Source organism: Caretta caretta, chromosome 17 (assembly GCF_965140235.1).
Source record: "Caretta caretta isolate rCarCar2 chromosome 17, rCarCar1.hap1, whole genome shotgun sequence".
Lineage (NCBI taxonomy): Eukaryota > Metazoa > Chordata > Testudines > Cheloniidae > Caretta > Caretta caretta.
The window spans coordinates 1,613,478-1,641,380 of NC_134222.1; the positions used below are offsets into that span (position 1 = coordinate 1,613,478).

Below are 27,903 nucleotides of genomic sequence, written 5' to 3' on the forward strand. Positions count from 1 at the left end.
CCACCCCCAGCCTGCTGCTCCAGGGCTCCGGGACCAGCAGGATTAGGGAGCATCTCTGACCTCAGCCCTTCCCGACACTGCCCTAGGCCATGGGGCTGCAAACAGGTGGGGGGCTGGGAGGACAAGGGCCCAGCCCCCAGCCCCATGGACGCATGACAGACATTGCAGTGTTCGCACTGGCCTCTGTGGGGCACTCTGGCAACTAGCCAGCCTGACCCCCAGGGCCTGGCCACTGACCTCCCCGGCCCCGCTGGGCCAGCCCATGGGAGTGCAGCCAGCTCCACCCGAACCCTGGCTGGTCTGAGGGCGGCTCGGCCCCCTTGCCAATCAGCTCCCGTCCCAGGCTCCTCCTGGCACTGCAGCATCACCACCTCTCCCAGCCCCACCAAAGCCCTTGTGGAATGTGCAGGGACCTGGGAGCCAAAAGCGCGGACAAAGGTCTCAGCCACCAGTCGGCCAGGAACCCCTTGGCCTTTCCCCAGCACAACACAGCCGTGCTCTGTCCTTCACCCAGGCCCCAGCGCGTCCCCGGGAGAGGCTGGGGCAGATGGGGCCGAGACCCAGAGAGGAGGGTCATGGGGGGGGCGGGGGGGGGGGCTGAGACTCAGTGGGGAGGGTCGTGGGGGACGAGGGGATGAGACTCAGTGGGGAGGGTCGTGGGGGGTAGGTGGGGCTGAGACGCAGTGGGAGGGTCGTGGGGGACGAGGGGATGAGACTCAGTGGGGAGGGTCGTGGGGGGTAGGTGGGGCCGAGACCCAGAGGGGAGGCTCGTGGGGGGGGGCACTAGCCTTTATCTGTGGGGACATAGGTATGAATGCAGGTTCGGTGACCAGTGCAATGAGTTTTTGGGCCCTCAGCTCCCTCTTCCTTCCGTCTCTATCATCGCCAACCACTCATCTCATGAGCCATGTGGGAGCCCCCTTGGCACTTGGCAGGCCCCAGCACCAGCCCCGCTGGCTGTCCGATAGGAGCCCAGGCTGGGCGCTGTGCCGCCGAGCACGTCCGTGGGGCAGTGTGAAGCGATGGGCATGTCCGCACGCGGCTGAGCACACGTTTGTTCAGTCACCCTTGGGGTCATGGAGCCCTGGCACGCACAGCCTGGTACCAGCTGGGTTTTACCTTCTCAGCCATGTTCAGCCTGTTTTCACATTACAAACTTCCCCCTGGAGCAGCAGGGTTCCCCACGTGTGTAGGTATCTGGTCACCCCCGCCCAGCTGCTGCTGGGGGTGCAGGGCCAGGCCAGGGCCCAGAGCACTGGGCAGGGACAGGGGCAGTCGCTTCCATCCAGCTAGCAAGTGGCCTGACTTTGTACATCCGCTCAGGTCTCTGGCTTTGTGCGCCGGCAGGGCAGCAAGCGGCTGATTGCCAGCCAGAGGAGCACCGACCTGTGGCATGGAAACAGCCGCAGCTCTCCCCTGGCAGCAGGTGAGCCAGTCCCAGGTGTGCTGCCCACGTGGAGCCCAGTGACGGTGCTAAGCTGCTTTGCCAGGTGTTTGTCGTTTCCTCCATGCCACCTGTCATGGACTCACAGGTCATGCCCACTCTTGGCTCAGTGTGGTCCCTGGGGGGAACCCCCTTCAGTGCAACAGCCCTTCTCGGGGGTCCACTCTCTCTTGGTGGTTAAGCCCCTCCACCTCCTGGAGCCGCACCTCTCTGAGCCTTAGCACACCCGTCTCTCACCATGGGCCCCCTCAGGGAGTCCACTCACTCTGGCCCCCCGGGGCCTCCACTCCCCGCCCCCCAAAGGGGGTGATTCAACCCTGTTCTCTAGACCAGAGCGACTCTCAGTCAGCGTAAAACAGGAGGTTTATTGAGCATTGAACACATCACTGGAAACTCTCCGGGCCTCAGGCCTGGCCTCCCTCAGCCCAGTATATCCAAGTCTCCCCTGCATCCAGGTGGCCTCTGCCTGCTCCCTCCCTCCAGCGCAGAGCCCCCCTGCTTCCCAGCTGTGCATCTGATAGCACCGGCTCCAAGCCCCGCCTCTGTCCATTGTCTTCTCTGCAGGTAAACAGGGTCGCCTGGCCCCCCCCTCCTCTCTTCTGTGCTCTGGCCCCCCTGTCCATTGTCTTCTCTGCAGGTAAACAGGGTCGCCTGGCCCCCCTCTCCTGTCCTCTGGCCCCCTCTGGCTGGAACCAGCTGGTCAGGTCACCAGGGTGCTCCCTTTGCAGCCCATTGTCCTCCCACTGGCCAGAACTGGCTGCGACTCCTGAGCTGGGCCTCTGGATCGCCAGGTCACCTGTCGCTGGGGTCTCCATTCTCCAGGCCAGTGGCTGGGGTCCCATGTTCCGTCCCTGGTCCTTTGTACCAACAAACTCCCTCTCCCATCCCCTCGTTAAACCAGGAACACCCAGGGAAACTGAATCCCTCCCCCCCGCCCCCTGCATGCAACCCATTGGAAAAACAAGGAAAAAACAAGGAAATCCCCCACTTGGACAGCACCCCATGCTGCTGGGGCAGGGCTGTGCCCACAAGGCCATGTCTGTGATGCAGGCTGGGGTGGGGCCAGATGTCTCGGCTGCCATGGTGGGGGGAAGAGGGCAGGGCCTGACTTGGGTGCAGCCTGTAACCGGCCAGTTTGATGCCAGGAAGCTGAGTGGATAACTCATTTCCCCTTCGCTCTCTGGTTTTGAACATCACCTGCCTCTGGGCTCAGCTCTGGGCGTGCTCCCTGCCCATCTCCCCGAGCCCCAGCCCGGACCGCGACCTGGACACCAGCCCCAGTGCAGCAGCAGAGAGGATGCTGGGCTTTCCGGGCACCAGGTGCCAGCTGAACATTGGCATCCCCAGTCGCGTGAGACCCGTCTCCACCTGCTTACCCACTGCTCCCCCTGGTGGCCGCAGAGGGGGCACGGGGCCTGCGAGCCCTGTGTGGCTATAAGGGACCCCACTCTAGTCTCTGCCCAGGGGCTCCATGCCCGGGTCACCGCTCGATGGGGGTCCCTGTAAAGGGTGGGGGGGACTGACTGTCGCACAAACCCTGCCGCTCAGGTGGCAGAGCCCTGCCAATGCAGGCACCTGCTCCCCACCAGACAGGCCCCCCCCCGCTCCGCAGGGCAGGGGAGAGGGACCCTGCACTCTGTGCCCCCAGCTGACGCCCAGGCCCGCCCCATAGGGCGATGGGGTTCTCTCCACATTTGTTCCAGTGAAACTGCAGGTGAAGGCACCAGCCTGCGGATGAGCCAGCCCTGCAGGGGGCACGGGGGGAGAGCGCCCAGCGGGCGTGAGCGACAGGCCATGCCTTCTGCTGACCCAGGGAGTCCCTGCCTGATACCTGCTGCTTCCCCCGCCCCGGGGAGAGAGGTGGGGGGGAGGGCCTGGGCCGATGGTGCCTTATGCTGCCAGGCCCCCGGCCCCCGAGCGAGCGAGCGGCGACGACGTGCACGAGGGACGGGGTCTCTGGAGAATGAATTAGCACTTGGGACAAGGTTCTTCTTGTGCAAACGTGGGCCCAGCAAAACAAGAAAGCAGCAGTGTGGCCCCCTGCCCCTTCCACAGGGCCAGGAGACCTGGCCAGGCGCGGGGATCACTGCTGGAGCAAAGCGAAGGCCCCAGGAGGGGTCAGATGGTGGGCACGTAGCCCAGAGGGCAGTGCCAATGGAGGGTGTGGAACCGGGCGGCCCAGCACGGGGAGGCTGCTCCCCAACCGGGGCAGGACTGTGCTGGGCAAAAGGTCACCCAGGAGCCGGCCGTGGGCCCCAGATACTCCTCCTCAGTGCTGTCTTGGCTTGGTTCCACCCCGTGCTTCCAAGGCTCCTGGTCTGGGCTCCACCCTGGGGCCTGGCATGAGAGACACCCAGGGGCTATTTCATTGCCCTGGCTCTCAGGCCTTGGCCCAAGCAGTGCTGGCAGGGGGCTCCGTGGATCAGTATTGCTGGGGGAGGGAGTGGTCAGGATGCTGATAAGGAGCTTTGCTGGGATCCCCTGCAATACCAGGGCTCTGGGGAGCTCTCCACCCTGCAGGGTCACTAGGGAGGCTCCCTGCTCCCTCTGCTGTGAGTCCCCAGGGCCTGCTCCAGCATGCAGGTGCGGGAGGCTTGGGGACAGACTGCGGGAAGATCTCCTCCCTGACTCGCAGTGGGCTCCGGGGCAAATGCTGCCCCAGCAGAGGAGCAGCCTTGTGCAGCATCGCGGAGCTGCCGGAGGGCCCGGTGAGTAGACCACTCAGGCCTGAGCAGGGGTAGCAGGAAACCAGCTGCCTTTGCAGTCGGGCAGTCGTGGTCCCCGCAGCTGCTGGACTCCAGGCGACGCAGGGTCTGTCTCACCGCAGTCAGGAGCTGGGATTGCCCCACGTGCAGACACACTGTGCGGGAACAGATCTGCCTGCGGGACAGCAGCAGGGACCCAGTGCAGCACAGGGGCGTATGGGCTGGCCTCACCCACCCGGGAGCCCGGGCGCTACCCCTGGGGCGAGCCCCTGCGTTGCCTGGGCTGCCTGACTAGGCCACCCTGCTGTGGTCACCCGGCTCGCTTTGACACTCGCTGGGGTCTGACGATGTGCAGCAGTCGCTCTGCCCGACTGCAGGACAGACAGGCCCTGTGTGAACAGGTCTCAGGCCCCGGGGGTGCTGGGCTTGCCCTGGGCACCTGGGCCACTCCCGCAGCGTTCTCCCATTGAGGCTCCAAAGGCTCGTGTGTCCCCTGGCTCTCCCTCCCTTTGGTGTCCCCTTCCTCCCCCAGGCCGTGTCCTCAGGGGCTTGCCCAGAGACTGAATGGTGAGCAACTCTCTCTGAGCTCACCAGCCCTCGGCCCCGGCCCGAGCTTTCCCCAGCTGTTGTTGTTTGTGACGGGAGCTTCGTCCGTGTCCAGTTGCACTTTGGCTCTGCAGGGACGTGGGCGAGGCCTGCCCGCTGCCCGCCCCCCCGGGCTCTGGAGCACTGGGACAAGGGCTCCACAGCAGAGACCCTCCTGCAGGTACTGAGCCAGCGTGGCCCCCGCTCAGGGGGCATTTAAATGGCTCCTGCTTGGGGCGCATTAGTGGGATGAGCTGCAGCAGCAAACGGAGAGCGAGGGGTACGGGCCAGAAAGGTGTGTGAAACGCACCGCGGCTCAGGCTGAAGGAGCTACGGGCCAGCACAGCCGGGGCCCATGGACCAACGGGCATAACAGAATCCCGACTGGTCTCCAGGGACTCGGCAGCGCTGCATGGATGCCAAGGGGCTGGGGGGTTTACTGGGAGACCAGGCCCCTCCCAGCCTTACTCCTCCTCGCTTGTACTAACCACTAGGAAACTTGACAATGAAAGCTGTTGCCTTGCTGAATTTTGTGTGCGCTGCAGCATGCAGGTTTCTTTTTGAAGGGTTGTTTACAGGCACTGGTTGGTGTTGGGTTGTTTTTGGAGGGTTGTTTACAGGCACTGGTTGGTGTTGGGTTGTTTTTGAAGGGTTGTTTACAGGCACTGGTTGGTGTTGGGTTGTTTTTGGAGGGTTGTTTACAGGCACTGGTTGGTGTTGGGTTGTTTTTGGAGGGTTGTTTACAGGCACTGGTTGGTGTTGGGTTGTTTTTGGAGGGTTGTTTACAGGCACTGGTTGGTGTTGGGTTGTTTTTGGAGGGTTGTTTACAGGCACTGGTTGGTGTTGGGTTGTTTTTGGAGGGTTGTTTACAGGCACTGGTTGGTGTTGGGTTGTTTTTCGAGGGTTGTTTACAGGCACTGGTTGGTGTTGGGTTGTTTTTGGAGGATTGTTGTGACAAAGTGGGACTCTTCATGTTTCCTCTGAATATTGTAGGGGTGCCTCAGTTTCCCCTATGCAGTTCTTAAGTATCTAGGGGGTGGGGTAAGGGTGTATGATCCTTGCAGAGCCCTAGAGGGCAGGTGTGTGCAGGGGTCTGGACACAGAGAATGGCCAACACTCTGTTTCCTGGCCACTGATGGCCTGGGCCCTTCCCCCCTGCAAGGTGAGAGCTAAAGGGTTGGAGAACAAAGGAATCCGGTGACCTCCTGGCCCGGGAAAGGGACAAAGCCGAGAGGAGGAGGGGCTGGAGGGAGTTGCAGTCTGGGGCTGGCTGGGGACCTGGAGTGAAGGGCAGACGTGGTTGTCCGGCTCACTGCCCCCCAGAATGGATCCAGCTGAGGGGTCCTGTTCTCTGCACTACAAGCTCTGTTTTAGACCATGTTGTCACAGAGTCCCCGGGCGATGCTCTGGAACTGCTCCCCATGAAGCCAGTCAGGACTCTGGGGCAGTCGCCTTTCTGTGAGCAGCCTGTCTTCAGGACACACAGCTCACACAGCTTCCACCTTCCTGGGTCTGACCTCGGAGCATTCAGCATCCTCCGCCCCTCCGTGTGCTTCCCCCCAGCGAGTCCGCTCAGGCAGGGCAACTGGGGAAGCCAGAGGGTCCTGCACCGCAACTCCGCAGTCAGACGGGACTCTCAGCCAGCCAGTAAAACAGAGGTTTATTAGATGACAGGAACAAGGTCTAACACAGAGCTTGTAGGTGCAGAGAACAGGACCCCTCAGCTGGGTCCATTTTGGGGGGCAGTGAGCCAGACAAGCACGTCTGCCTTTCACTCCATGTCCCAGCCAGCCCCAAACTGAAACTCCCTCCAGCCCCTCCTCCTCTGGGCTTTGTTCCTTTCCTGGGCCAGGTGGTCACCTGATTCCTTTTGTCTCCAACCCTTCAGCTTTCACCTTGCAGGGAAGGGGGGGGGGGAAGGGCCCAGGCCATCAGTTGCCAGGAAACAGGGTGTCGGCCATTCTCTGTGTCCAGACCCCTGCACATACCTGCCCTCTAGGGCTCTGCAAGGATCATACACCCTTACCCCACCCCCTAGATACTTAAGAACTGCATAGGGGAAACTGAGGCACCCCTACAATATTCAGAGGAAACATTAAGAACAGTCCCACTTCGTCACATCTCTCCCCCCTTCGAGATCGAACTGAGCGGGGTCACTTTACCCGGTGACCTGGGGAAGTTCAAAGCCACCAACGTTCCCATGGATGCCCCAGCATCTCTCCCATTCCTTGGTAGGAGTTACACCAGGCCCTTCCAGTTTCACACCCTCCCTTAGGTCGGGGGTGGTCGATAGCACTTGCAGGCCACATGTGGGAAGGTTTATGCGGCCCGTGCCCTTTGGCCACCCCAAAGCCCCAGGGGGTCAAACTGGGATTGGGTCTTCTCCCCAACAAGCTGGCCAAACACAGACACTTGGTAATAGGACTGTTTAACTTTCTTAACAGCTTTCACTTCATCTGAGACCTTCTCAAAGCTATCCCCCCTCTGTCTTTCAACAGGACAGTCAGTGGATCCATTCACAACAGAAAATTTCTGGCTGTTAGGAACTGAAACTTTCTTGATTAAATCACTTTCTCACCCTTCAGTTGCAGTAAACTGCTTGCAAAGACGACCATGAGGATTCCTTTCTCCAGGGGCTTTTCTATGCAACAATTCACTCCTCACAGAAATTCTGCTCTTACCCTCTTTAACGAGGGCTTGCTCTAGAGGAACACTTTCCTGAGCAACAACAGACTCTTTTTGGGTCTCCCTTACATCCAGAATCACCTCTGGCCCATCTGGCGGATTCTTACACAATCCCCTTTCAGGCAAACTTACAGACTTCCTAGATAAAAGGTTAGAAGCATTCTCCTTCCCTTTGCCACACACAAGTTCAGGAATCTTTTCCTTCTTGCTACAGGTTTCCACACCCTCAGTAGGTAACACAATCACACACCTTCATGCTCTCCTTGTGCCCTGGCTAGGATCTCACCCTGATTAGACAGAGTTGCTACACCCTTTCCAACAACACACTAGCAACAGGCAAAATACAAGCACCAGAATTGTCTGGTCTCTGGGATTTTACATAGACACTAACTGGATGCGACCTAGTTACAGGGCCATTCTCCCGAGCAGACACAAACTTAGGACCCTTCCCTTCCTGGGCTTTAGCTGAATCGAGAACAAACTCTGAGACACCTGCACGACCCTCAACCATCACAGGCTGAAAGGCCCCTTCTGTCTGCTCCACAGATGAAGAAGAGCCGGACACACTTTCTCCTTTCCCAGACACACAGCTTGGGATCTCATTCCCCTGGTCCCGGCACACAAGGCTGGTCACAGACAACTGCTTGGAGATCAGGGTAGCTCCCTCCATAGGCAAGTCAATACCCCTGACAGACACAGACACGTTTCCTTCCCTGTCCCAATTCTCCACCCAGCTAACAGGTAAGGTCCAGGGACTCTCATCTTCCACTCTCCTCGCCTTCCCACCCTGCTGACTGGACAAAGCCATCAGATCACGAGGCTGCCTAGGCTCATCCAAACTTTCCTTACCAAGCACCTTGCCACTCCCCACAGATCCCCTGCCCTGCCTGTGTCTCCCCCCACTCAGCTGGGGTCTCAGCTCCCACTGTGCTCAGCGCTGCCCTTGCTGTCCCAGTGGGGGTAGGCAGCGAGCTCCCTGCTTTCCTCAATGCATCAGAGCCAGGGAGAGTCCCCACTCTGGTGTGCAAGGGGGCAGGGAGCATCTCTCTGTCCCACCCAGCCCCAGGGGTCTGGTTACAGGCAGACAGGTAGCCTGAGCCTAGCGGCTCCTCCCTGCTGCCAGCCAGGTCATCTGCATTTTCACTGACCATTTCCCTCTCCGCCGATTGGTTCCCTGGATTCAAATTCAAACCCTTGGCAGTTACAGGAGCAGGGCCTGGATCCTGTCCCAAAGAGACACAGTCACCCCACAACAGGGTCTCACAGCTGGTGTCCTGGAGAACCCCAACAACCAGCCAGCCCCACCCCTCCTGGGTCTGCACAGGGAACTGGGCCATAGGCAGGGCGAGGGGCTTCATCCCTGGGACCCTCACCCAGCTCACACAGGCCCTCAGCCTCTGAGGCTGCACCACCCAGGGCCTGACAACAGTTCTCTCTCTCCCAGGATCTCGCCACCCCAGGAATGTCTCCCCATTGACTGTCACCTTCTGCTCCCACTGGAGGTCCGAGGGGCCTGGCCCCAGGAAACTCCACACAGACATATAGGCTGGGGTCAGGAGTGGGAGCCTGTCCACCTCCCCACCCATCTGGCTGACGGAGTCTATGGCCTTGGGACCCAGCAAGGGAGCTAGACACCGGGGCTTTTCCGCAGGGTCCCCCTGGTTCAAATCGCCAGCCTGCTCAAAGGCAGTGAGGTGGCATCCACATCCCCCTCACCCCCTTAATCAGGGGCAGCAATTTAGTCTCGAGGTTCCCTGCGGAACTGGCCCCCCGGGGTCTATCCCCACTCACCCCGGGGAGGTCCCCTAGGCCTCTCCGCTCCCCCACCGCCAGTTCATCCTGCTGCTGCTTCTGCAGCTCTTTCTCGGGCTCTTGCTGTCTCTCACAGTCCTCTTGCTCTCTCGGACTCAGCTCCAATCCCATCCATCTCCGATCCCCCGACGGGGAACCCGATCGTGAAGACCCTCGTCTGGTCGGGGACAGGAGTCTTGGCGGTGCCTGGCCACCACTCCAGCTGCTCCCAGATCCTGCTATAGCCCCATTTGGGTCAGGAATCTGTTCCTTAGAGCGGTCATCCTCCTCCAGCTGCACGATTAACTGTGCTTTGGTGAACTTTCCAGTGCTCAACCCTCTCTTTCTGCACAGGGTTACAAAGTCCTTCTTAAGGAGACGGTGACAGGCCATCACTCCGCTCCTCCCAAGTTGTTGTGGACTCACAGGCCCGTGTGTTCTCAGCTCCCCACGGTTTCCAGGGAGAACCCATAGTGTGCCAACCCTTCTCGAGGTCACCACCTCTTTGCCAGGGTCGAACTGCAGACTCCTCCGCCCCTGGGACTGCTCGCTGCAATCCCCCAGGGGAACCCCATTACTGCACAGTCCTTCTCGCTGGTCACACACTCCCAGGGGTTAACCACCCCCTGAAACTGCTCCTCTCTGAGCCTTCAGCACGCCTGGTCCTCGGCAATCCCCCTTTGTGTTACTGCTCCCCAGTCACTTACTGCAGGAAGCGCCATCCACGGGGTGCAGTATATCCCACCTCTGCCACCAGTTGTCACGGAGTCCCTGGGCGATGCTCTGGAACTGCTCCCCATGAAGCCAGTCAGGATTCTGGGGCAGTCGCCTTTCTGTGAGCAGCCTGTCTTCAGGACACACAGCTCACACTGCTTCCACCTCCCTGGGTCTGACCTCGGAGCATTCAGCATCCTCTGCCCCTCCGTGTGCTTCCCCCAGCGAGTCCGCTCAGGCAGGGCTCCTGGGGAAGACAGAGGGTCCTGCACCCCAACTTCGCAGTCAGACGTGACTCTCAGCCAGCCAGTAAAATAGAGGTTTATTAGATGACAGGAACATGGTCTAACACAGAGCTTGTAGGTGCAGAGAACAGGACCCCTCAGCTGAGTCCATTTTGGGGGGCAGTGAGCCAGACAACCACGTCTGCCCTTCACTCCATGTCCCAGCCAGCCCCAAACTGAAACTCCCTCCAGCCCCTCCTCCTCTGGGCTTTGTTCCTTTCCCGAGCCAGGTGGTCACCTGATTCCTTTTTTCTCCAACCCTTCAGCTTTCACCTTGCAGGGGGGGGAAGGGCCCAGGCCATCAGTTGCAGGGAAACAGGGTGTCGGCCATTCTCTGTGTCCAGACCCCTGCACACACCTGCCCTCTAGGGCTCTGCAATGATCATACACCCTTACCCCACCACCTAGATACTTAAGAACTGCCTAGGGGAAACTGAGGCACCTCCACAATATTCGGAGGAAACATTAAGAATAGTCCCACTTCGTCACACATGTTCCTGTCATCTAATAAACCTCTCTGTTACTGGCTGGCTGAGAGTCCCGTCTGACTGCGGAGTTGGGGTGCAGGACCCTTTGGCTTCCCCAGGACCCCGCCTGGGCGGACTCGCTGCGGGGAGCGCATGGAGGGGCAGAGGATGCTGAATGCTCCGAGGTCAGACCCAGGAAAGTGGAAGCCATGTGAGCTGTGTGTCCTGCAGACAGTCTGCTCCCAGAAAGGAGACTTCCCCAGAGTCCTGCCTGGCTTCGTAGGGAGCAGCGCCCGGGGACTCCATGACAATTGGTAGCAGAAGTGGTATGTACTGCACCCTATGGATGGCACTTCCTGCACTAAGTGACTGGGGAGCAGTAAAACGAAGGGAGATAGATGAGGACCAGGCGTGCTGAAGGCTCAGAGAGGAGCAGTTTCGGGGGGCGGGGAGTGTGTGACCAGGGAGAAGGACTGTGCAGTACTGGGGTGCTCCTGGGGACTGCGATGAGCAGTCTCAGGGGTGGAGGAGCCTGTGGCTTGGCCATGGGAGAGAGAAGGACTTTTGCAGTAACAGGGTTCCCCTGGGGATTGCAGCGAGCAGTCCCAGGGGTGGAGGAGTCTGCAGCTCGACCCTGGCAAAGAGGTGGTGACCTCGAGAAGGGCTGGCACACGAGGAGTTCTCCCTGGAAACTCTGGGGAGCTGAGAGCACACAGGCCTGTGAGTCCACAACAACTTGGGAAGAGCGGAGTGATGATCTGTCACCGTCTCCTTAAGAAGGACATTGTAACCCTGTGCAAAAAGAGAGGGTTCAGCATTGGAAAGTTCACCAAAGCAGAGTTAATCGTGCAGCTGGAGGAGGATGGCCGCTCTAAGGAACAGATTCCTGACCCCAAATGGGGCGATAGCAGGATCTGGGAGCCTCTGGAGTGGTGGCCAGGCATCCCCAAGACTCCTGTCCCCGGCCAGACGGGGGTCTTCACGATCGGGTTCCCCATCGGGGGATCGAGACGGACGGGATTGGAGCTGAGTCCGAGAGAGCAAGAGGACCGTGGGAGACAGCGAGAGCCCGAGAAAGAGCTGCAGAAGCAGCAGCAGCATGAACTGGCAGTGGGGGAGCGGAGAGGCCTAGGGGACCTCCCCGGGGTGAGTGGGGATAGACCCCGGGGGGCCAGTTCCGCAGGGAACCTCGAGACTAAATTGCTGCCCCTGGTTAAGGGGGGCGGGTGGGATGTGGATGCCCACCTCACTGCCTTTGAGGAGGCTGGCGATTTGAACCAGGGGGACCCTGCGGAAAAGCCCCGGTGTCTAGCTCCCTTGCTGGGTCCCAAGGCCATAGACTCCGTCAGCCAGATGGGTGGGGAGGTGGACGGGCTCCCACTCCTGGTCCCAACCTATATGTCTGTGTGGAGTTTCCTGGGGCCAAGCCCCTCGGACCTCCAGTGGGAGCAGAAGGTGATGGTCAATGGGGAGACATTCGTGGGGTGGCGAGATCCTGGGACAGAGAGAACTGTTGTCGGGCCCCGGGTGGTGCAGCCTCAGAGGCTCTGTGATCTGGGTGAGGGTCCCAGGGACAAATCCCCTCGCCCTGCCTATGGCCCAGATCCCTGTGCAGACCCAGGAGGGGTGGGGCTGGCTGGTTGTTGGGGTTCTCCAGGACACCAGCTGTGAGACCCTGTTGTGGGGTGACTGTGTCTCTTTGGGACAGGATCCAGGCCTTGCTCTGGTAACTGCGGATGGTTTCAATTTGAATCCAGGGAACCAATCGGCAGAGAGGGAAATGGTCAGTGAAAATGCAGATGACCTGGCTAGGTTCAGGCTACCTGCCTGCCTGCAACCAGACCCCTGGGGCTCCCCACCCCCCTTGCACACTGGAGATGGGGGCTCACGCTGGCTCTGATGCAGTGAGGAAAGCAGCGAGCTCGCTGCCTACCCCCACTGGGACAGCAAGGGCAGTGCTGAGCACAGTGGGAGCTGAGACCCCAGCTGGGTGGGGGGAGACACAGGCAGGGCAGGGGATCTGTGGGGAGTGGCAAGGTGCTTGGTAAGGAAAGTCTGGATGAGCCTAGGCAGCCTTGTGAGCTGATGGCTGTGTCTAGTCAGCAGGGTGGGAAGGCGAGGAGAGTGGAAGACGAGTGTCCCTGGACCTTACCTGTTAGCTGGGTGGAGAATTGGGACAGGGAAGGAAACGTGTCTGTGTCTGTCAGGGGTATTGACTTGCCTATGGAGGGAGCTACCCTGATCTCCAAGCAGTTGTCTGTGACCAGCCTTGTGTGCCGGGACCAGGGGAATGAGATCCCAAGCTGTGTGTCTGGGAAAGGAGAAAGTGTGTCCGGCTCTTCTTCATCTGTGGAGCAGACAGAAGGGCCCTTTCAGCCTGTGATGGTTGAGGGTCGTGCAGTTGTCTCAGAATTGGTTCTGAATTCAGCTAAAGCCCAGGAAGGGAAGGGTCCTAAGTTTGTGTCTGCTCGGGAGAATGGCCCTGTAACTAGGTCGCATCCAGTTAGTGTCTATGTAAAATCCCAGAGACCAGACAATTCTGGTGCTTGTATTTTGCCTGTTGCTAGTGTGTTGTTGGAAAAGGGTGTAGCAACTCTGTCTAATCAGGGTGAGATCCTAGCCAGGGCACAAGGAGAGCATGAAGGTGTGTGATTGTGTTACCTACTGAGGGTGTGGAAACCTGTAGCAAGAAGGAAAAGATTCCTGAACTTGTGTGTGGCAAAGGGAAGGAGAATGCTTCTAACCTTTTATCTAGGAAGTCTGTAAGTTTGCCTGAAAGGGGATTGTGTAAGAATCCGCCAGATGGGCCAGTGGTGATTCTGGATTTAAGTGAGACTCAGAAACAGTCTGTTGTTGCTCAGGAAAGTGTTCCTGAGGTAAAGAGGGTAAGAGCAGAATTTCTGTGAAGGGTGAATTGTTGCATAGAAAAGCCTCTGGAGAAAGGAATCCTCATGAAGTCTTTGCAAGCAGTTTACTGCAACTGAAGGGTGTGAAAGTGATTTAATCCAGAAAGTTTCAGTTCCTAACAGCCGGAAATTTTCTGTTGTGAATGGATCCACTGACTTTCCCGTTGAAGGATCCAGCGTGGATAGCTTTGAGAAGGTCTCAGATGGAGGGAAAGCTGTTAAGAAAGTTAAACAGTCCTATTACCAAGTGGCTGTGTTTGGCCAGCTTGTTGGGGAGACAAGGTTGTTGAGAAAGGGATGTCTCCATGCTGATTCTGTAAGTGAACAGTATGTGGCCCAGGTCAAGATGGGGGCTCTTAACCAAGAGAGCCAGAATTGCAGGCCTCCAGACTGGAGCGCTGGGAGAAGACCCGATCCCAGTTTGACCCCCGGGGGTTTTGGGGTGGCAAAAAGGCACGGGCCGCATAAACCTTCCCACATGCGGCATGCGAGTGCTATCGACCACCCCCGACCTAAGGGAGGGCATGAAACTGGAAGGGCCTGGTGTAACTCCCATCAAGGAATGGGAGAGATGCTGGGGCATCCATGGGAATGTTGGTGGCTTCGAACTTCCCCAGGTCACCAGCTAAAGTGACCCCTCTCAGTTCGGTTTCGAAGGGGGGAGAGATGTGATGAAGCGGGACTGTTCTTAATGTTTCCTCTGAATAGTGTGGGGGTGCCTCAGTTTCCCCTAGGCAGTTCTTAAGTATCTAGGTGGTGGGGTAAGGGTGTATGATCCTTGCAGAGCCCTAGAGGGCAGGTGTGTGCAGGGGTCTGGACACAGAGAATGGCCGACACCCTGTTTCCTGGCAACTGATGGCCTGGGCCCTTCCGCCCTGCAAGGTGAGAGCTAAAGGGTTGGAGAACAAAGGAATCAGGTGCCCACCTGGCCCAGGAAAGGGACAAAGCACAGTGGAGGAGGGGCTGGAGGGAGTTGCAGTTTGGGGCTGGCTGGGACATGGTGTGAAGGGCAGACGTGGTTGTCTGGCTCACTGCCCCCCAAAATGGACTCAGCTGAGGGGTCCTGTTCTCTGCACCTACAAGCTCTGTTTTAGATCATGTTCCTGTTGTCTAATGAACCTCTGACTGCGGAGTTGGGGTGCAGGACCCTCTGGCTTCCCCAGGACCCTGCCTGGGTGGACTTGCTGTGGGAAGCGCACGGAGGGGCAGAGGATGCTGAATGCTCCGAGGTCAGACCCAGGAAGGTGGAAGCTGGGTGAGCTGTGTGTCCTGAAGACAGGCTGCTCACAGAAAGGCGACTGCCCCAGAGTCCTGCCTGGCTTCGCCTGGGGACTCCGTGACAGTTGTTGATGGGCACTGGTTGGTGTTGGGTTGTTTTTGGAGGGTTTTTGACAGGCACTGGTTGGTGTTGGGTTGTTTTTGGAGGGTAGCCCCTGACATGGGCTTGTTTATTTCAGACACTGGAGCACTGAGCCCACCTACAGCACCTAGGACTCAGGCCCCAGGACGCCGTGTTGTCCAGTCTTTGCTCATTTCGAGTGGCTGAGAGAGCAGCCCTGCTGGTAAATAAAGCAGTTGAGCGGCTGGACTCTGCTCCAGAAGTGAGGGCCTGGCAGGTGCTTCCCATGAGAAGCCAGCTCGGCCCTGACTCAGCTCCTCCTGGCTCCTTTCCTGGGGGCCACTGGCTGCTTTGTGGTTCCTGGGATGCCTGTGAACCGCAGGCCTTGCCCCAGGGGGTCGGGGTGGGCTCCTGCGGCAGGGGGCCAGGAGGAGCAGAGCTGCTCTCTGCTCACGTGATGCGCGGCTGTGCTGGGGGGCAGGAGGTGGGTAAGGTGCCCACTGAGCATCCCTCCTGCGGGCGCTGTGCCAGCCGTCCCAGCGCATTTAGGGCTGACTCTTCTTCCCGTGCAGCGGGTTCCAGCCGTGCCCTGCGCTGCCCTGTGCTCATGGACCTGTGGCGTGTTCCCAGCAGCCGAGAGACGGGATGGTATTTAGCACTCATAGCCCCGAATGTCAAGGGCCCCAGTTATCCTTGGCTCGACCCCTCCAGGCTGTATTGTCACTGGCAGGTACGCCCCCCGCCCCAGTAAGGGGGCTGCACGTGGCGGGCAGTCTAGCTACGGGTTGCTGGGCCCAGGGGTGTCCATTCGTGTGTAGCAGGGGGGAAAGGGTTAAAGGGATCTGCCAGGAGGGTCACCTGCCCTAGCTAGCTGTGCCCCAACCCCGTGGTGATGGGCACAGCTGGCCAGACGAGTGAGCAGGGCCTGCTATGGCACCAGCCTCTGCCAGGAGTCCCATAATGCTGGGCTGGTGGGTTAGTGAGGGGGAGGATGGGCCCCGAGCCCTGGGCATGCAGACCTGGGACACAAGGGCAGCCTCGGCCACCTGGGCACAGAAAGAAGCCAAGGGCTCTGCCTTGCTGACCCTGCTCCCAGGGGCGTCGCTGGCCGGGCACCTGCTGGCTCTGAGCCCGGTCAGGGGGACACAGCCAGTACCTGGGAACTGCCTGGCAGACTGGCTCCCATGGAGCAGAGCAGGAGGGGACGCGTGGAGCCAGGCGCCTGGCTGCCTAGCTCTCCTGGCCCTGCGGCTCCAGCACATCCTGCCTGAAGGCCTCCAGTGCCACTGCAGGGGCCAGCGGGCTCCCTTCGGAGGGCCTGGGTACATGCCCAGCCACCTGGAGATGAAGTGAGCACCAGCCAGTGAGCGCAGGCATCTCTGCTCCAGACTGGGCAGGCGGGTGGCAGCACTCACCAGCCCGCAGCACCCTCAGCAGCTCTGCCGTCTCCCCAGGGCCTGCAGGACTGCATTGCAGACCTGCTCCAGCCCTTCTGCGAAGACCCCATCGACCTGGTCGCTGGAATCGACGCCATGGGCTTCATCTTGGGTAAGCCCTTGTCCGCTCCCGGGTGTCTCCTCCCTCGGGGCTAGGGATGGGAGTGTGTGCTGGGGTGAGGGCACCACCTGACCTCCAGTGAACAGAGGGTTAACCTGGGCTCTGGCCTGCCCTCTCCTTGCTGGGGCGCTGGGGGCAGTCTTTTCCCTGTGCTAGCTGCTTACAAGCTAAATTGCAACCCCTGGGCTCTGCCCCTCCAGGGCATTGGTGCCTGCTCACTCCTCTGCTTGCCCTCCTGCCAGGCGCTGCCATAGCCAACACCCTGCAGAAAGGCTTCCTGGCCGTCCGCAAAGCCGGGCACCTCTGTGTGGAGACCTGCACGCAGCCCTACACCGACTACACTGCCCGCCAGAAGCTGCTGGAGATGAGGATGGACACCATCCAGCCAGGTGAGAGCTGCGGCAGGCACGGCCAGCAGCCCCTGGGCCCTTGCGCCTGGCTTACTGCCCTCGGGGCGCTGCGACCCATCTTCTGCCCTGTGGGAAGGGCCCTCCCCTCCCCTCCCCTCCAACTCACCTAACCATGGGCCCAGCACCTCAGCTACGCCTCACCTGCGCCAGGTGCCCAGCTCCGTGGCAGAGCTCCCAGGGAGAAGCAGAGCACCTCCCTGGCATCCCATGTGCCCCTGGACATCCCACGTGCTCCCTGGCATCCCACGTGCCCCTGGGCCACAGCCTGCCTGTCTGACGGCTCTGCCCCAGCCCTAGCCTGCCTGCTGGGCTGCAGTGCCAGGAAGGACTGGTGGGTGGTAACAGCCCCAGACTGTGGGCAGAAGCCCACCTAACCGCGTCCTTGCACCCCAGGTCTGCGTGTCTTACTGGTGGATCAGTGGATTGAAACGGGGGGAACCATGCGCGCTGCCATCCAGCTCGTGGAGCAGCAAGGGGGAGTGATTGCAGGTAGGGGGCAGCAGGAGGCACGGGGCAGGGGGCTGGCCAAAGGGCTGCCATCTCCTCTGTGTGGCTGGCCCAGAGCTTTGGCCTCGCTCCAGCCTGGAGCCTGGCGGAGCAGGAAACGGAGCCACCTGGACACGGCGATTGCTGGGCGTGGGAAATGTTGAAAGATTCTCAGGTTTTTCCTGAACCAAAGCTTTCCTTGAAAAGTTTCCGACCCAAACTGCAGAACGTTTGACTGAAATGTTTTAAATCTCTTTCCCCCTTCCCCCCCACCCCAACTGGAGGCCCTGAGGGAGGCCTAGTTGCACATTGTTCCACCTGAAGGTTAAATAACCACACCCCTGAAGGGGTGCTGTTCAATATATAGAAGCCTCATTGGACTTACTGAAACCCACCAGGGGAAACTGAGGCAGAAATGGACTAGCAGAACTACAGCAGGCCACCAGGGGGTGCTCCAGGTTGATGACCCTAGGATGCTCCTGCTCCAAGGGAAGGAGCAGCTCCATTTAAGTGCTCCAAATTATGGGAAATGGACAGGCATGTCCGCAGGCCTGACAGGGCAGGAGACAGTAGGATTTGCCAGACAGGATCAGGTCTGTCCCCAGCCAGAGGTTCCTGAGCAAGGTGAACTCCCCCAGAACGCACCTGGTCACCCATGCAGTGTTGCGCCTGGGCTGTCCCCTGGGGCAAGGGCAGATGTGGGCGTCCTTGACAGCACTGGTTAGTTCTTGCCCTGTGTGGGCTGCTGCCTGTCCTTGACAGTGCCCAGCAGAGGGTGGCACCCCCCACAGCGACTGGCACGGGGAGCGTGGATGCCGCTCTGCAGGCAGCGATGCAGCCTTCCCGCCATGGCCCCTCCCTAGGGCACTGCCCCGCTCAGCCAGCTCTGAGATCGGTGGTCTCTTGTTCTCCGGGCCCCCGCCGTAACGCCCCCGCTCTGCTCCATGTCGTGCAGGCATCGCTGCCATCTGCATCGAGGACAGTGATGGTGGCAAGTGGATCCAGGAGCATTACAAGTGTTCGCAGTGCGTCCCCCAGCACCTGATGCCCCAGTTCAACAGGCACCAGCTGGAGTCCTTCCAGGCCTTTGGGGCCACACCCGGCCAGGCATAATTAATGGAATCTCCTGCTCTGCAGCCGAGCCTTGCACCAAGGTGCCCAGGGCCACCTGCTCCATGGCCGGTGGGTTGTCCCTGCTCCCAGAGGCCGGAAGGGAGGGGTCACAGCTCCCCGAAGAGCAGCTTCCCCTCCCCCACCCCAGTCTAATCCAATTAACTGATGTAACCCTTACTAATCACAGATGCCCTACTGCACCCTCCAGCATAGCTGCATCACGTGGGCAGGGACAGTGTTCAGACACCGGCTGCACCCCTGCCTCTGGGGAGCAATCTCACCCCTTGCTGCTGTGTATCAAATCTGCCCCACTGTAACCCGCTTGATCTGCCTGGCCGCTGGTGCACCTCTGCCAACACCCCCACCCAGCGGCTGCTGGGAGCATGAGCTGGGGAGCCCTGGGTGGCCTCCCTGAAGTTTGTTACTCCCGGAGAGCAGAAGGAAATCTTTGTCTGGGCATGGCCCAGCTCCCTGCTGGCGGTGCCCCCCAGCGTCTGTCTGAAATCCGGCATGCTGCTCCTCCCTCTGGCTGTGCGGTCAATGTGCAGAGGGGGCGGGGGCTGCAGGCCCGAGCTGCTTCCTCCTTGTTCTAATGCCCCTCAGACCGGGCAAGACTCACGGGCCCTCCCTGAGCGGCTCCCACCCTGCCGAAGCATCACAGAACACTTCAGCCCCTCGCTCCCAGAGGAAATCTGGCCAGCACTGGTCCCCCCGCCATCACTGGGTATTTTCTTTTTTTTTAAAAAAGCATAGAAATCAGGGTTTATTACATAGCATCAGCGCCAGGAGACCTCCCCCCTTGCTAATTACACACTGATTTGCATAGTTAAGGAGCTTGTGCGGTCTCTTCCCTTTCCCTGCAGGCAGCAGGGTCTCTGGGGGCGGAAGTGGGGCAAGTCCCAGGCTGCTGCTCCATCTGCTTCCCGGCTCTTGTTGCAGTGGGTGGGCAGGGCGCTGCCTGGCTCCGCGGCTGGCCGGAGTCAGCCCCGCTGGCTCCTGGCAGCATTAACCCCACAGGGGCAAAACCAGGGCAGTGCCCTGCCCAGCCAGCACCAGCCCTGGGGCCAGGGCAGGGGCACGCAGAGACCACGCTCTGCCATAGCCCACAAGGAAGGGAGGGGGGATTCCTGTCCCAGCTGGGAGGGGGCCCTGCAGGGCACAGAACAGAGAAATGCTCAGCTGCCTCCATCGCCCCCAGGGTGGGTCAGGGCAAGGAGCGGTCAAACGCCTCATCCCAGCCCCAGGAGCCGAAGCTGGAGCCGGAGCCAGGCCGTGGTCCCCAGCTGCCCAGCTCCGCTCCAGGCTGCCCCTGCACCAGGCACAGAGGGAAGGACTAGGTCTGGTTGAGCAAGGTGAGAGGTGGGGGCAGGAGCTGAGCCGGGGGAGGTATCGCCACTGAGCCAGCCCCAGCCCCCGCAGGCCCCCGCCCGGGATCTGCCGGCAGCTCTTTGGTAGCGAAGAGAGTTCCGTGCAAAGAGCGGGGCGGGGCTGGCGTCCCCCGTCAGCGGCAACACTTGGATTTCCTCCTCTGCGCCGTCAGGTACAGGTCGCCGTCAGCGCTGCAAATCCCTAGGAAAGCAGCACACGTGGGATCCCGGGAACTACAGTGAGCGCCCCAGCCCCCTCCAGTGCCCACAGAGCCCTTTGCATGGGCTGCCAGCTCCAAGCCTGCCAGGGTCGGGAGTGCCACCAAGCGGTTCCCAGCCGCCCACTCGGAGCTCCCGTGGGAAGCTGGCTGCGGCTCTCTGCTCAGGCCTAGGGGAGGATCCACTGGCCCTTGCTGCAGCTCAGCAGAGAGGCCAGGGCTCCACTCTCTCCCCCAGAGCCAGAGGGTCCCCCTAGAGCAGTGCCAGGCGGGTTGTGGGGCGTGGTGGAGGAGCCCTGCCCCTCCCCAGCTCTGTGGTTACCCAGCGGAGCCAGCCCAGTGCTAGAGGCCCCCGGGCATCACATCACAGTAGAGGGGTGGCGCTGGCTTGGATCCTGGCAGCCGTGAGGAGGGTACTCACGCACGACATCCCCGATCTTCCTGGCGCTGCTCTTCTCCAGCTCGGCCAGCACGCTGCTCTCGAAGGTCAGCGAGGCCACGCGGAAGAAAAACTCCCTCACGTTCTCCCCTGCCCGGAGAGCAGACAGTGACCCTCCGTCCCTGGCTCCCAGCCCCAAGGGCGGGCCAGCGCTGGGACCGTACCGTGGGGCACACCGGCCGCGAGCAGCTGCGTGGGCACAGCCAGCCAGCAGTGAGCCACGCCGGGGAGATGCCCATGGCGGGGCAGAGGGCAATCGGTGTCTGAGGCTGGCACAGGTACAAGTGTGCTGAGGGGGGCCTGGGGGGCAGGAATGCACAGCTGGGGGGCCGGGGGATCAGACCCCTCAACAGTGCTGCCAGGTGGGAGTCCTGGGCTATGCTTCAGCCTCGGGGGCACTGGCCTCCACTCTAGGGGCCGAGAGGCAGCAGCTGGGGGCACCTCTCCCCTCTGACCCCTGCCCATCACAGCCTGCCCCATGGGAGCCAGGGCCCGGGCACTCACCGGTGAGCGAGGAGACAGCCCAGTACTCCGCATGCATCTCCTTGGCCACCTTGATGGCATCTCTCTCGATGAGGCTGTACTGCGCGGGCGGCTGCGGGAGGAGACGGGAGGTCACTGCCTGAGCCCTGGGACCGGCCCCATGGCAGGGGCCCATGGGGTGCTGGGGGAATGGCTCCAGGGGGCTGGCTGAGACAGACGGGGATGGAAGGCAGCTCCATGGCCTAGGTCGACCCCAGGGCTCTGTCCCGGGGAGTTTGCCAAGTCGAGCCCCCCAGGGCAAAGAGGGGTGGCCCCAGGCTCTTCCCAGCCAGTGCTTATTGGGCTCAGGAGGGGCTGGGACCCACACTCACGCTCAGATCCTTCTTCGAGCCCACCAGGAAGAGGATCACGTTGGAGGGGTCATTCTCCTTCAGGGCATCAGCCAGCCACTGCCTGAAGGGCGAGAGAGGCCATTAGCCGGGGAGGCAGGCGAGGCCCTGGCCTGTGAGACTTCCACAGAGCCAGATGCCCACTCAGCCCGGCAGCAAACAGCCCCCCGGCCCAGCCCTCCCCCCGGTCCCCCACCTTCAGGCCCCACATGGCCCAGAGCCTGCACCCAACCCCCACACTCACACCTTGCCCTACAGCCTGGTCCCCTCATGCCTCGAATTCCCAGGCCCTCTGTCCCGGCCCCAGCCCCCTGTGCCTCCCCCAGGCCCCAGCCCCCTGTGCCTCCCCCAGGCAGACCTCTAGAAATCCCCATTTGTCAGTTACAAACCCCACTCCCCACCCTGCCCTCTGGCTCTGCCGGCTGCCATCCTCCCTCCCCTCCGCCCTGGCCCCCTTGGCTGCCATCCTGCCATCACCCCTCCCGCGGCAGCCCACCCCGCTCCCTGCAAGAAGAATCCCTTCGCCCACCGAGGCGGCGTTACCGTACCTGGTGTGCGCGAGAGATGCCACGTCGTTCACATCGAACACAATCACTATCGCTGGGAAGAGAGCGAGAGGCGGTAAGAGATGGGGGGACGGGGGGGCCAACAGGGGGCTGAGAGGGACCCCACAAACCCCGTGGGCTCGGTATTGAGAGCACCAGGCTGTGCTTGGCGTCGGGCCGACAGTTAGCACTGGGCCTGCAGGTGCCCGATTGTTATGGCAGGGCCGCGCGCGCATTGCGGTAGGGTGGCCAGCAGGGCCGGGGCACCAGCCCCTGCACACTCCTGGACCCGGCACCTCACCTTGTGCTCCGCGGTAGTAGGTGGATGCGATGCACTTGAACCTCTCCTGGCCAGCCGTGTCCCACCTGGGCGAGAGGGGGACAGCGGGTTAGCTGTGGCTGCGGCAGGAGGGCCGAGCGGGCTGGGATGAGCCGGTACTCACAGCTGTAAGCTGAAGGGGACGCCGAGCACCTCAAAGCGCTCCATCTCAAAGTCCACCCCGATGGTCGCCTTGTAGTTCTTATCGAACGTGTCCTTGCAGAACCTGCGGGGGAGACCCAGTCAGTGGAGCTGGGGGTTCAGCATACGCAGCCCCTCCTGCTACAAAGGGCTTCCTGTCAGACAGCCAGGGACCCGCCACTGAATGCAACCCCCTCTTGGGTGGGACACAGCAGCCGGGTACTGCAGTGAGATACCAGTTCGGGAGAGGAAGTGAAGGAACAGTCTGTGTCTAGCTAAATGCAGAGGGAGGATTCGGGGAGCCAGAGCAGCCCACGATGGGGTATTAGTTCTGTACTGACGGAGGGAAAACTGCTCAGCTGACTCACCTGGATTCTCCTGAGACATCTCCCATCCGAGCAGTAAACCGGCCGAGCTCTACGGATCTGACAAGCACAGAGCCCCGGGGGCCAGACCCTGACCCTGCTCCGGAACACAGCCAAGCTTGGACAAGTCGACACGTTCCCAGCCAAACCTCCCCGAAACCCACCCCCTAAAGCAGCGCCAGGAACAAAGGGGAAGTGGGGCCAACCCATAGCACCAACTCAGGGGCCGGGGGGCCAGCCTGGGGATCAGTTATCTGGAACAGTCTTGGCCACTGGCTGACTCCCCATTGCCCCAGGGAGCAGGGACCGCATCTCCTATGTGTCTGTGCAGTGCCCTGCATGGTGGGGCCTGGCCCTGAGATAATAAATTATGGGCCCCTTCCTGGGGCCCTGGCAGCGCAGTCCTGCCCACCCCCAGTTAGCCCCACCTACCGGTTGATTAAGCAGGTCTTGCCCACTGACAGGTCTCCCACCACGATGATCTTGGAGATTTTAAACCTGCTGGGAAGTGCCGGGCACGTCAGCTGTGAGCTCCCGTCCCCCACCCAGGACGGGCCCCGGCTCACTGCACCAGGCAACGCCAGCTCCCACAGCTTAGTCTGCCTGGGGGCCAGGCCAGCATCCTCCACCCCCAGGGCCCATGGGACTGTTTGGTGTCTCCAATGACTTGCACCCCCCATCATGCTGGGCTGGTGCTCCCAGGGCTCCCTGCCGGGTCCCAGTGCACACCAGCTTCCATTGGGGTAATTAGTAATCGCCGGAGCAACTGTCTCCTGGTAACCTCAGACACCCAGGCAGGCTCCTCCATCTGCTCAGGAAGCTAACGAGCCCAGGCAATTAGCCTCCTCCAGGTGTTTGTCAAATGCAGCCTGCTGAGAAACCTGAACCTCACCTTCCCCCCAATTCACCCCACCCCGCTGCTCCTAGCCCCTTTGCTTTTACAGATCTGGGCATCGGGCCTGGCAGCAGCTTCCCACAGACTGTCCATCCAACAGGAAGGCCAGACAATGCTGGATGAACTGCAGGCAGGCTTTCCAGGCTCCAGACCCTCTTGCCCATGGCAAGGCAGGCTGTGCACTTTGCAAGGGGACTTTAGGCAGACTCCAACTCGAGTCCTGGGGCAGCAGTCCCTTGTCACAGAGTTGGGACCAGCACCACAATGCTTGAGAACTGGCAGGGCAATTAGCCCTCAGACTCAGACTGGGTGCCGGTTGCACTGACCACTGTGCTGGGAAGCTATTGCACGGCATCTCCCCAGTTGCCCACTGAGACCCCGGGCCACCTCAAGCAGCAAGTCCAAATTACAGGCAAGGCGGCTGCTCTGCTCTGGGCCCCTCCTCCCAGCTGCTCACTGCCACGTGCTTGGGCACAGGCCTTCCTGCTCCCTCCCAGCATGAAGCTCTGAGCTGGGCCAGGGCTGGGGTTACCCTCTGCTGCTGAGCCAGAGGGAGGCAAGGATGCACTGAGCTCCCTCTGCCTCGCTGCTCTGGGAATCTGGCCCAGCGGAGAGTGCTTCCGGAGTCTCAGTCCAAGGCAGGACCCCCACCTCCTCTCCCCTCCCTCCCCAGCACATTCCTGCAATGTGAGTAAGCCACAGCCATGCTCCAGCACGCAGGGCTCTTAAAGAGACACTGCTCAGCCCTCCCCGGCTGCTGGGAAAAGCCAAAGCGGCCTGGTTCGGTTCCATTCCATTCAGAAAACTCCCCCAGTGCAGGGCTGTCACCGCAGGGGCTCGGGCCTGTGCTGGCTCAGGGCAGTCGTGATGAGCTCCTGGAGCCAGTGTCCCCGGGATCCAGAGCATGCTGCTCCCTGCTGGGAGCTCATTTCTGCCTCCCTCTCGTTCCTTAAAGGGCTCTGTTCCTTCCCGTGGGAGGCGGGAGTTCCCCGGGGTGAGGGTTCTGCGTGCCCCACAGCGCAGCACGGCTTACCCCACTGTCCCCGTTCGCTGCTCCTGGCAGGCACCGGTTACTTGGGGATGAAAGCTGGAGCGCGAATGGAGGGCAGCCTCTTTGTGAAAACACTGAAATGGGAGCACAGACAGTGAGCTGGCAGCTCCCGGGAAACGAGCCAGGGAGTCGGCAGTGCCCGCTAACGCCTCCCCCAAAGACAGCCCAAGGGGGAATGCCCTGGAGCCCGACCGGAACGGCCAGCCACACACGCCCAGCGCAGGGGGCCAACAGAGAAACCAGGGCACGCTGCGACTCTCCCTAGCTCAGCTTGCTGAGGGGACGGATGGCCTGCGGCAGGGACCACCCACAGAGCAGCCCCAGCTGAGGGGGAGCTGGCAGAGGAAATGCCAGCAGCCTCTTGGGAGCACCACAGCAGCCAGACCGAGGCCAAGCCAGGGAGAATCTGCTCAACACCCCCAACAATCCCCCCAGCTCTAGTGCTGCACTTTCCCCGGCTCTGATACTCTTCTTCCCTTGGGCCCCCGTGGGTATCCATCACCCTCCCCTGGACCCAGGGCAAGGGCCTGCCTGGAGCACTGCCATGCTTACCTGAGGCAGCTCTGCGATGATCCGGTCCCTCCGGACTGGTGCTAGCATGCTCATCATTTGGCGCCCAACTTGGCTGGGGAGAACCCAGGCACCCAAACCTAGTGGGGGAGAAGGTTTGAGGGAGGTTTCCGCCCCATTTGCTGACTACAGATCTGAAGCATGTCCTGCAGGATTACAGTACAACGGGGGGGCAAGGGGAGCTGCACTCTCTGCTTTGCGGCGGGCGGCAAGTCCCCCAAGCCTGGCACTGCTGGAGCTGGCATTCCGGCCCTTCTGCTCACCATGGGCAGAGCCAACACATTCAGGGCAGCCCGACCTTCGCCCGACCGCAGCCAACTTGCCAGAAGCGCAGCACAAAGTGGGCAGGCTGGTTTCTATTTCCTGCAGCGGGTAGCAATGGAAGCAGCGTGGCGCTTGGGGATCGCTGGGGCAATGCACACGTCATCTCTGAGGTCGGCTGCAGGCTGCATGGCCCAGATCCACGGCTCGCACGTGGTCTCCGGCAGCACGCTGGCCACCCTGCACTTATAAGAAATGGAAGCCCTGGCCCTGGGCCGCCACCCTGAGAGCCATGGGTTTCTTTGCTATTCAGTGTGGAGACCCTCGAGCAGCCCAGTGTGTCTGGGGGTCACTGGGCAGCACTGGCCAGTCCCAGCCAATCCGTGCCAGGCTATGGGGATGTCCACCGGCGGGGGGGAGAAAGTGCCCGAGCCAGTGGCAGGTGACAGCTGCGCTCCTAGAGGGGCCGTCTCTTTACCAGAACCTTGGCCTGAAGGGCGGGGAGCGGCTGGGGCAGGGCAGGGAGCCTGGCCTATGCCAAGAAAATCTTCCAGGGGGGTCGTGGCTGACCTAAGGAGCCACAGTGAGACATCAGGCTGGGGAGAAAGGGCCATACCAGGAGTGGCTCCCAGAGCCTCTGCATGGACACTGCACTCCTGCCTGTGCCTCTGGTATTGAAGGGCCTTTCCTAGCGCTCTGTGTTACATCTGGGGTTTGCTGTTGGCCCAGCAGCTGGCTAGCACCTGGGGAGATTTCATCTGGGCCTCGGCCTGAGCTGCAGCTTTCTAGAGCGCCAGGTGGTACAGAGAAGGACTTCAAAGCCATTGCCCTGGTTCCACGGACACAGCTCCTACTCTGGGCTCTGCGGCTACTGCAGGGTCCCTGGGCGAGCACAGCGGGTTGCTGACCACGAGGTTTGTTGGACAGCACCCAAGGCAGCTCCATCCTGGGAGTTTGCTCTCCAGCCAACGCTTCTTGTCTGCTTTCTGGAGCATGACAATCACTTGCTATTGCACTCCTGCCTGCGCAGTGTTGCCTGGAGAGAGGCCAGGATAAATGGCTGGCTGGGGCCACCAAGAAGCCAGTCAGGGTTGTAATCACAGCAGCTGCTTTCTGTGGTCTCCGACCCGCAGTGCCGGGCGCGCTCGAGAGAGGTGCAGCTGACCCAAGGCCTTACCAGGGAAGCCCCACAAGCTAGAACGGCGGCGTTGGCTCCGAGTGGGCTGCAGACAAGCTGGCGTGCGGGGCTCCACCTCTGACCCCGCTGGACTGGCATGGTCCTCAGGCCCAGACGGAGCTAGGCACCAGCTGCTGTGGGCAGGACTTGGCAGGGCCTGGGCTACCCCTACCCCCGCGGGGCCTGTCTAGTCTACACTGACGACCACAGGGGGTCCTGCAGGCCACCCAGCTGGGGAAGCGGCCTCAGGGGCCGGAGCCTGCAGGAACTCAGCGACCCTGCAGTAACTACGGGACTCCTGGGGCCCTGCCACGGGAGTGGGAGGGATGCATCTGGCAAGGGGGCAGGCTCCCCCAGGGGCTCCCGCGGGGGGGGCACCCAGCCCAGGAAGCCCTCCCGACGCCCCTGCCCACACTCACCCGCACCAGCGGCGCCTTCGGGCTGCGGGGAGCTCGGGGGGCGGCTCGGGCGATGAGCTGCATTTCGGGGGAGGGGACGGTAACCTGATCCCCGGAAATTCCAGGGGCTGCGCCGGCAGCAGCCGGGCCGGGCTCCGCATTCCGAGACTGGGAGAGGGGCCGGGGGAGAGACCCCCGGCCAACGTGGGGCAACATGCCCCCTGGGCCCTACGCAGATACCCCGCCGCGCCCGGGCCGCCCCCTCTTCCCCCCACCGGGCCCGGGCAGCCCCCCCGCGGCCCTACGCGGAGATACCCCGCCGCGCCCGGGCCGCCCCCCGGGATGTCCCCTCTCCCCGCGCCCGGGCCGCCCCCCTCTCCCTGTCCCCCCGGGATGCCGTGGGCTGGCTCTTCCCGCCCGGTCCCCACTTGCAGATTTCTGGCTCTAGCTCGTGTTGCGGCGCGGGCGCCCCGGCCCCTCCGTACCTTCCGCATGGGGGGCTCCGGCGGGGCTGGGAGGCGGCTAGGCTCCTTCCCAGGACAGCTGCTCCTGGTTAATGACTCACAGGCTGAGGCTCCAGCGGAGCCGAGGGCGGGGGCAGGGGCAGGCAGAGACCCCCGCAGAGCATCCGGCCCCGCGTCCCGCGTCCCGCTGCGCCTGTCCCGTCTGTTCTCCGCCCGGTGTGGCCGGCGAGCCGGCCCGGTCCGGCTGTCCGCGATCTGCAGAACAGGCGGGACGGAGCAGGGCAGGCCAGAGCTGGGGGGAGGCTGGGTCGGGGGGCGCCAGGCCAGGCCCGGCC

General features: G+C 61.6%; 2 protein-coding genes across 9 annotated transcripts; one reads left to right on the forward strand and one right to left on the reverse strand.

Annotated features, from left to right (window-relative positions):
* The first annotated feature begins 4,806 nt into the window (after window positions 1-4,806).
* On the forward strand, window positions 4,807-19,316 carry LOC125624073 (adenine phosphoribosyltransferase-like). 5 transcript variants are annotated; one of them, XM_048824400.2, is made up of 7 exons: window positions 4,807-4,915; window positions 15,039-15,143; window positions 15,493-15,650; window positions 16,375-16,468; window positions 16,720-16,866; window positions 17,281-17,376; window positions 18,329-19,316. In XM_048824400.2, the coding sequence occupies exons 3-7, from the start codon at window positions 15,528-15,530 to the stop codon at window positions 18,484-18,486; spliced, it is 618 nt and encodes a 205-aa protein (XP_048680357.1). In that variant the 5' UTR covers window positions 4,807-4,915; window positions 15,039-15,143; window positions 15,493-15,527; the 3' UTR covers window positions 18,487-19,316. The 5 variants fall into 5 exon arrangements, with proteins under 5 accessions (XP_048680357.1, XP_048680362.1, XP_048680358.1 ...); XM_048824401.2 differs by lacking the exon at window positions 4,807-4,915 and adding an exon at window positions 4,923-5,029; XM_075120938.1 differs by lacking the exon at window positions 4,807-4,915 and adding an exon at window positions 5,060-5,286.
* RAB34 (RAB34, member RAS oncogene family) lies at window positions 19,214-27,795 on the reverse strand. Of its 4 annotated transcripts, none has more exons than XM_048824394.2 (11): window positions 27,590-27,795; window positions 25,251-25,348; window positions 24,681-24,772; window positions 23,185-23,253; window positions 22,371-22,472; window positions 22,229-22,293; window positions 21,931-21,982; window positions 21,365-21,446; window positions 21,015-21,105; window positions 20,493-20,600; window positions 19,214-20,055 (listed from the first exon to the last, which is right to left on the reverse strand). In XM_048824394.2, the coding sequence occupies exons 2-11, from the start codon at window positions 25,305-25,307 to the stop codon at window positions 19,988-19,990; spliced, it is 786 nt and encodes a 261-aa protein (XP_048680351.1). In that variant the 5' UTR covers window positions 25,308-25,348; window positions 27,590-27,795; the 3' UTR covers window positions 19,214-19,987. The 4 variants fall into 4 exon arrangements, with proteins under 4 accessions (XP_048680351.1, XP_048680354.1, XP_048680352.1 ...); XM_048824397.2 differs by having other exon boundaries at window positions 23,185-23,250; window positions 27,590-27,791; XM_048824395.2 differs by lacking the exon at window positions 27,590-27,795 and adding an exon at window positions 27,126-27,233.
* Between the last annotated feature and the right edge of the window lie 108 nt (window positions 27,796-27,903).

Bases quoted from the DNA above. Each gene is read 5' to 3' on its own strand.
- LOC125624073 (XM_048824400.2), top strand. From the start codon at position 15,528: ATGGACCTGTGGCGTGTTCCCAGCAGCCGAGAGACGGGATGGTATTTA. The intron at 15,651-16,374 runs GTACGCCCCCCG...CCGTCTCCCCAG, and splicing joins GGCTGTATTGTCACTGGCAG to GGCCTGCAGGACTGCATTGC. The intron at 16,867-17,280 runs GTGAGAGCTGCG...CTTGCACCCCAG, and splicing joins GATGGACACCATCCAGCCAG to GTCTGCGTGTCTTACTGGTG.
- RAB34 (XM_048824394.2), bottom strand. From the start codon at position 25,307: ATGATGAGCATGCTAGCACCAGTCCGGAGGGACCGGATCATCGCAGAG. The intron at 24,773-25,250 runs GTAAGCATGGCA...CTCCCATTTCAG, and splicing joins TCATCGCAGAGCTGCCTCAG to TGTTTTCACAAAGAGGCTGC. The intron at 20,056-20,492 runs GTGAGTACCCTC...CTGCTTTCCTAG, and splicing joins GAAGATCGGGGATGTCGTGC to GGATTTGCAGCGCTGACGGC.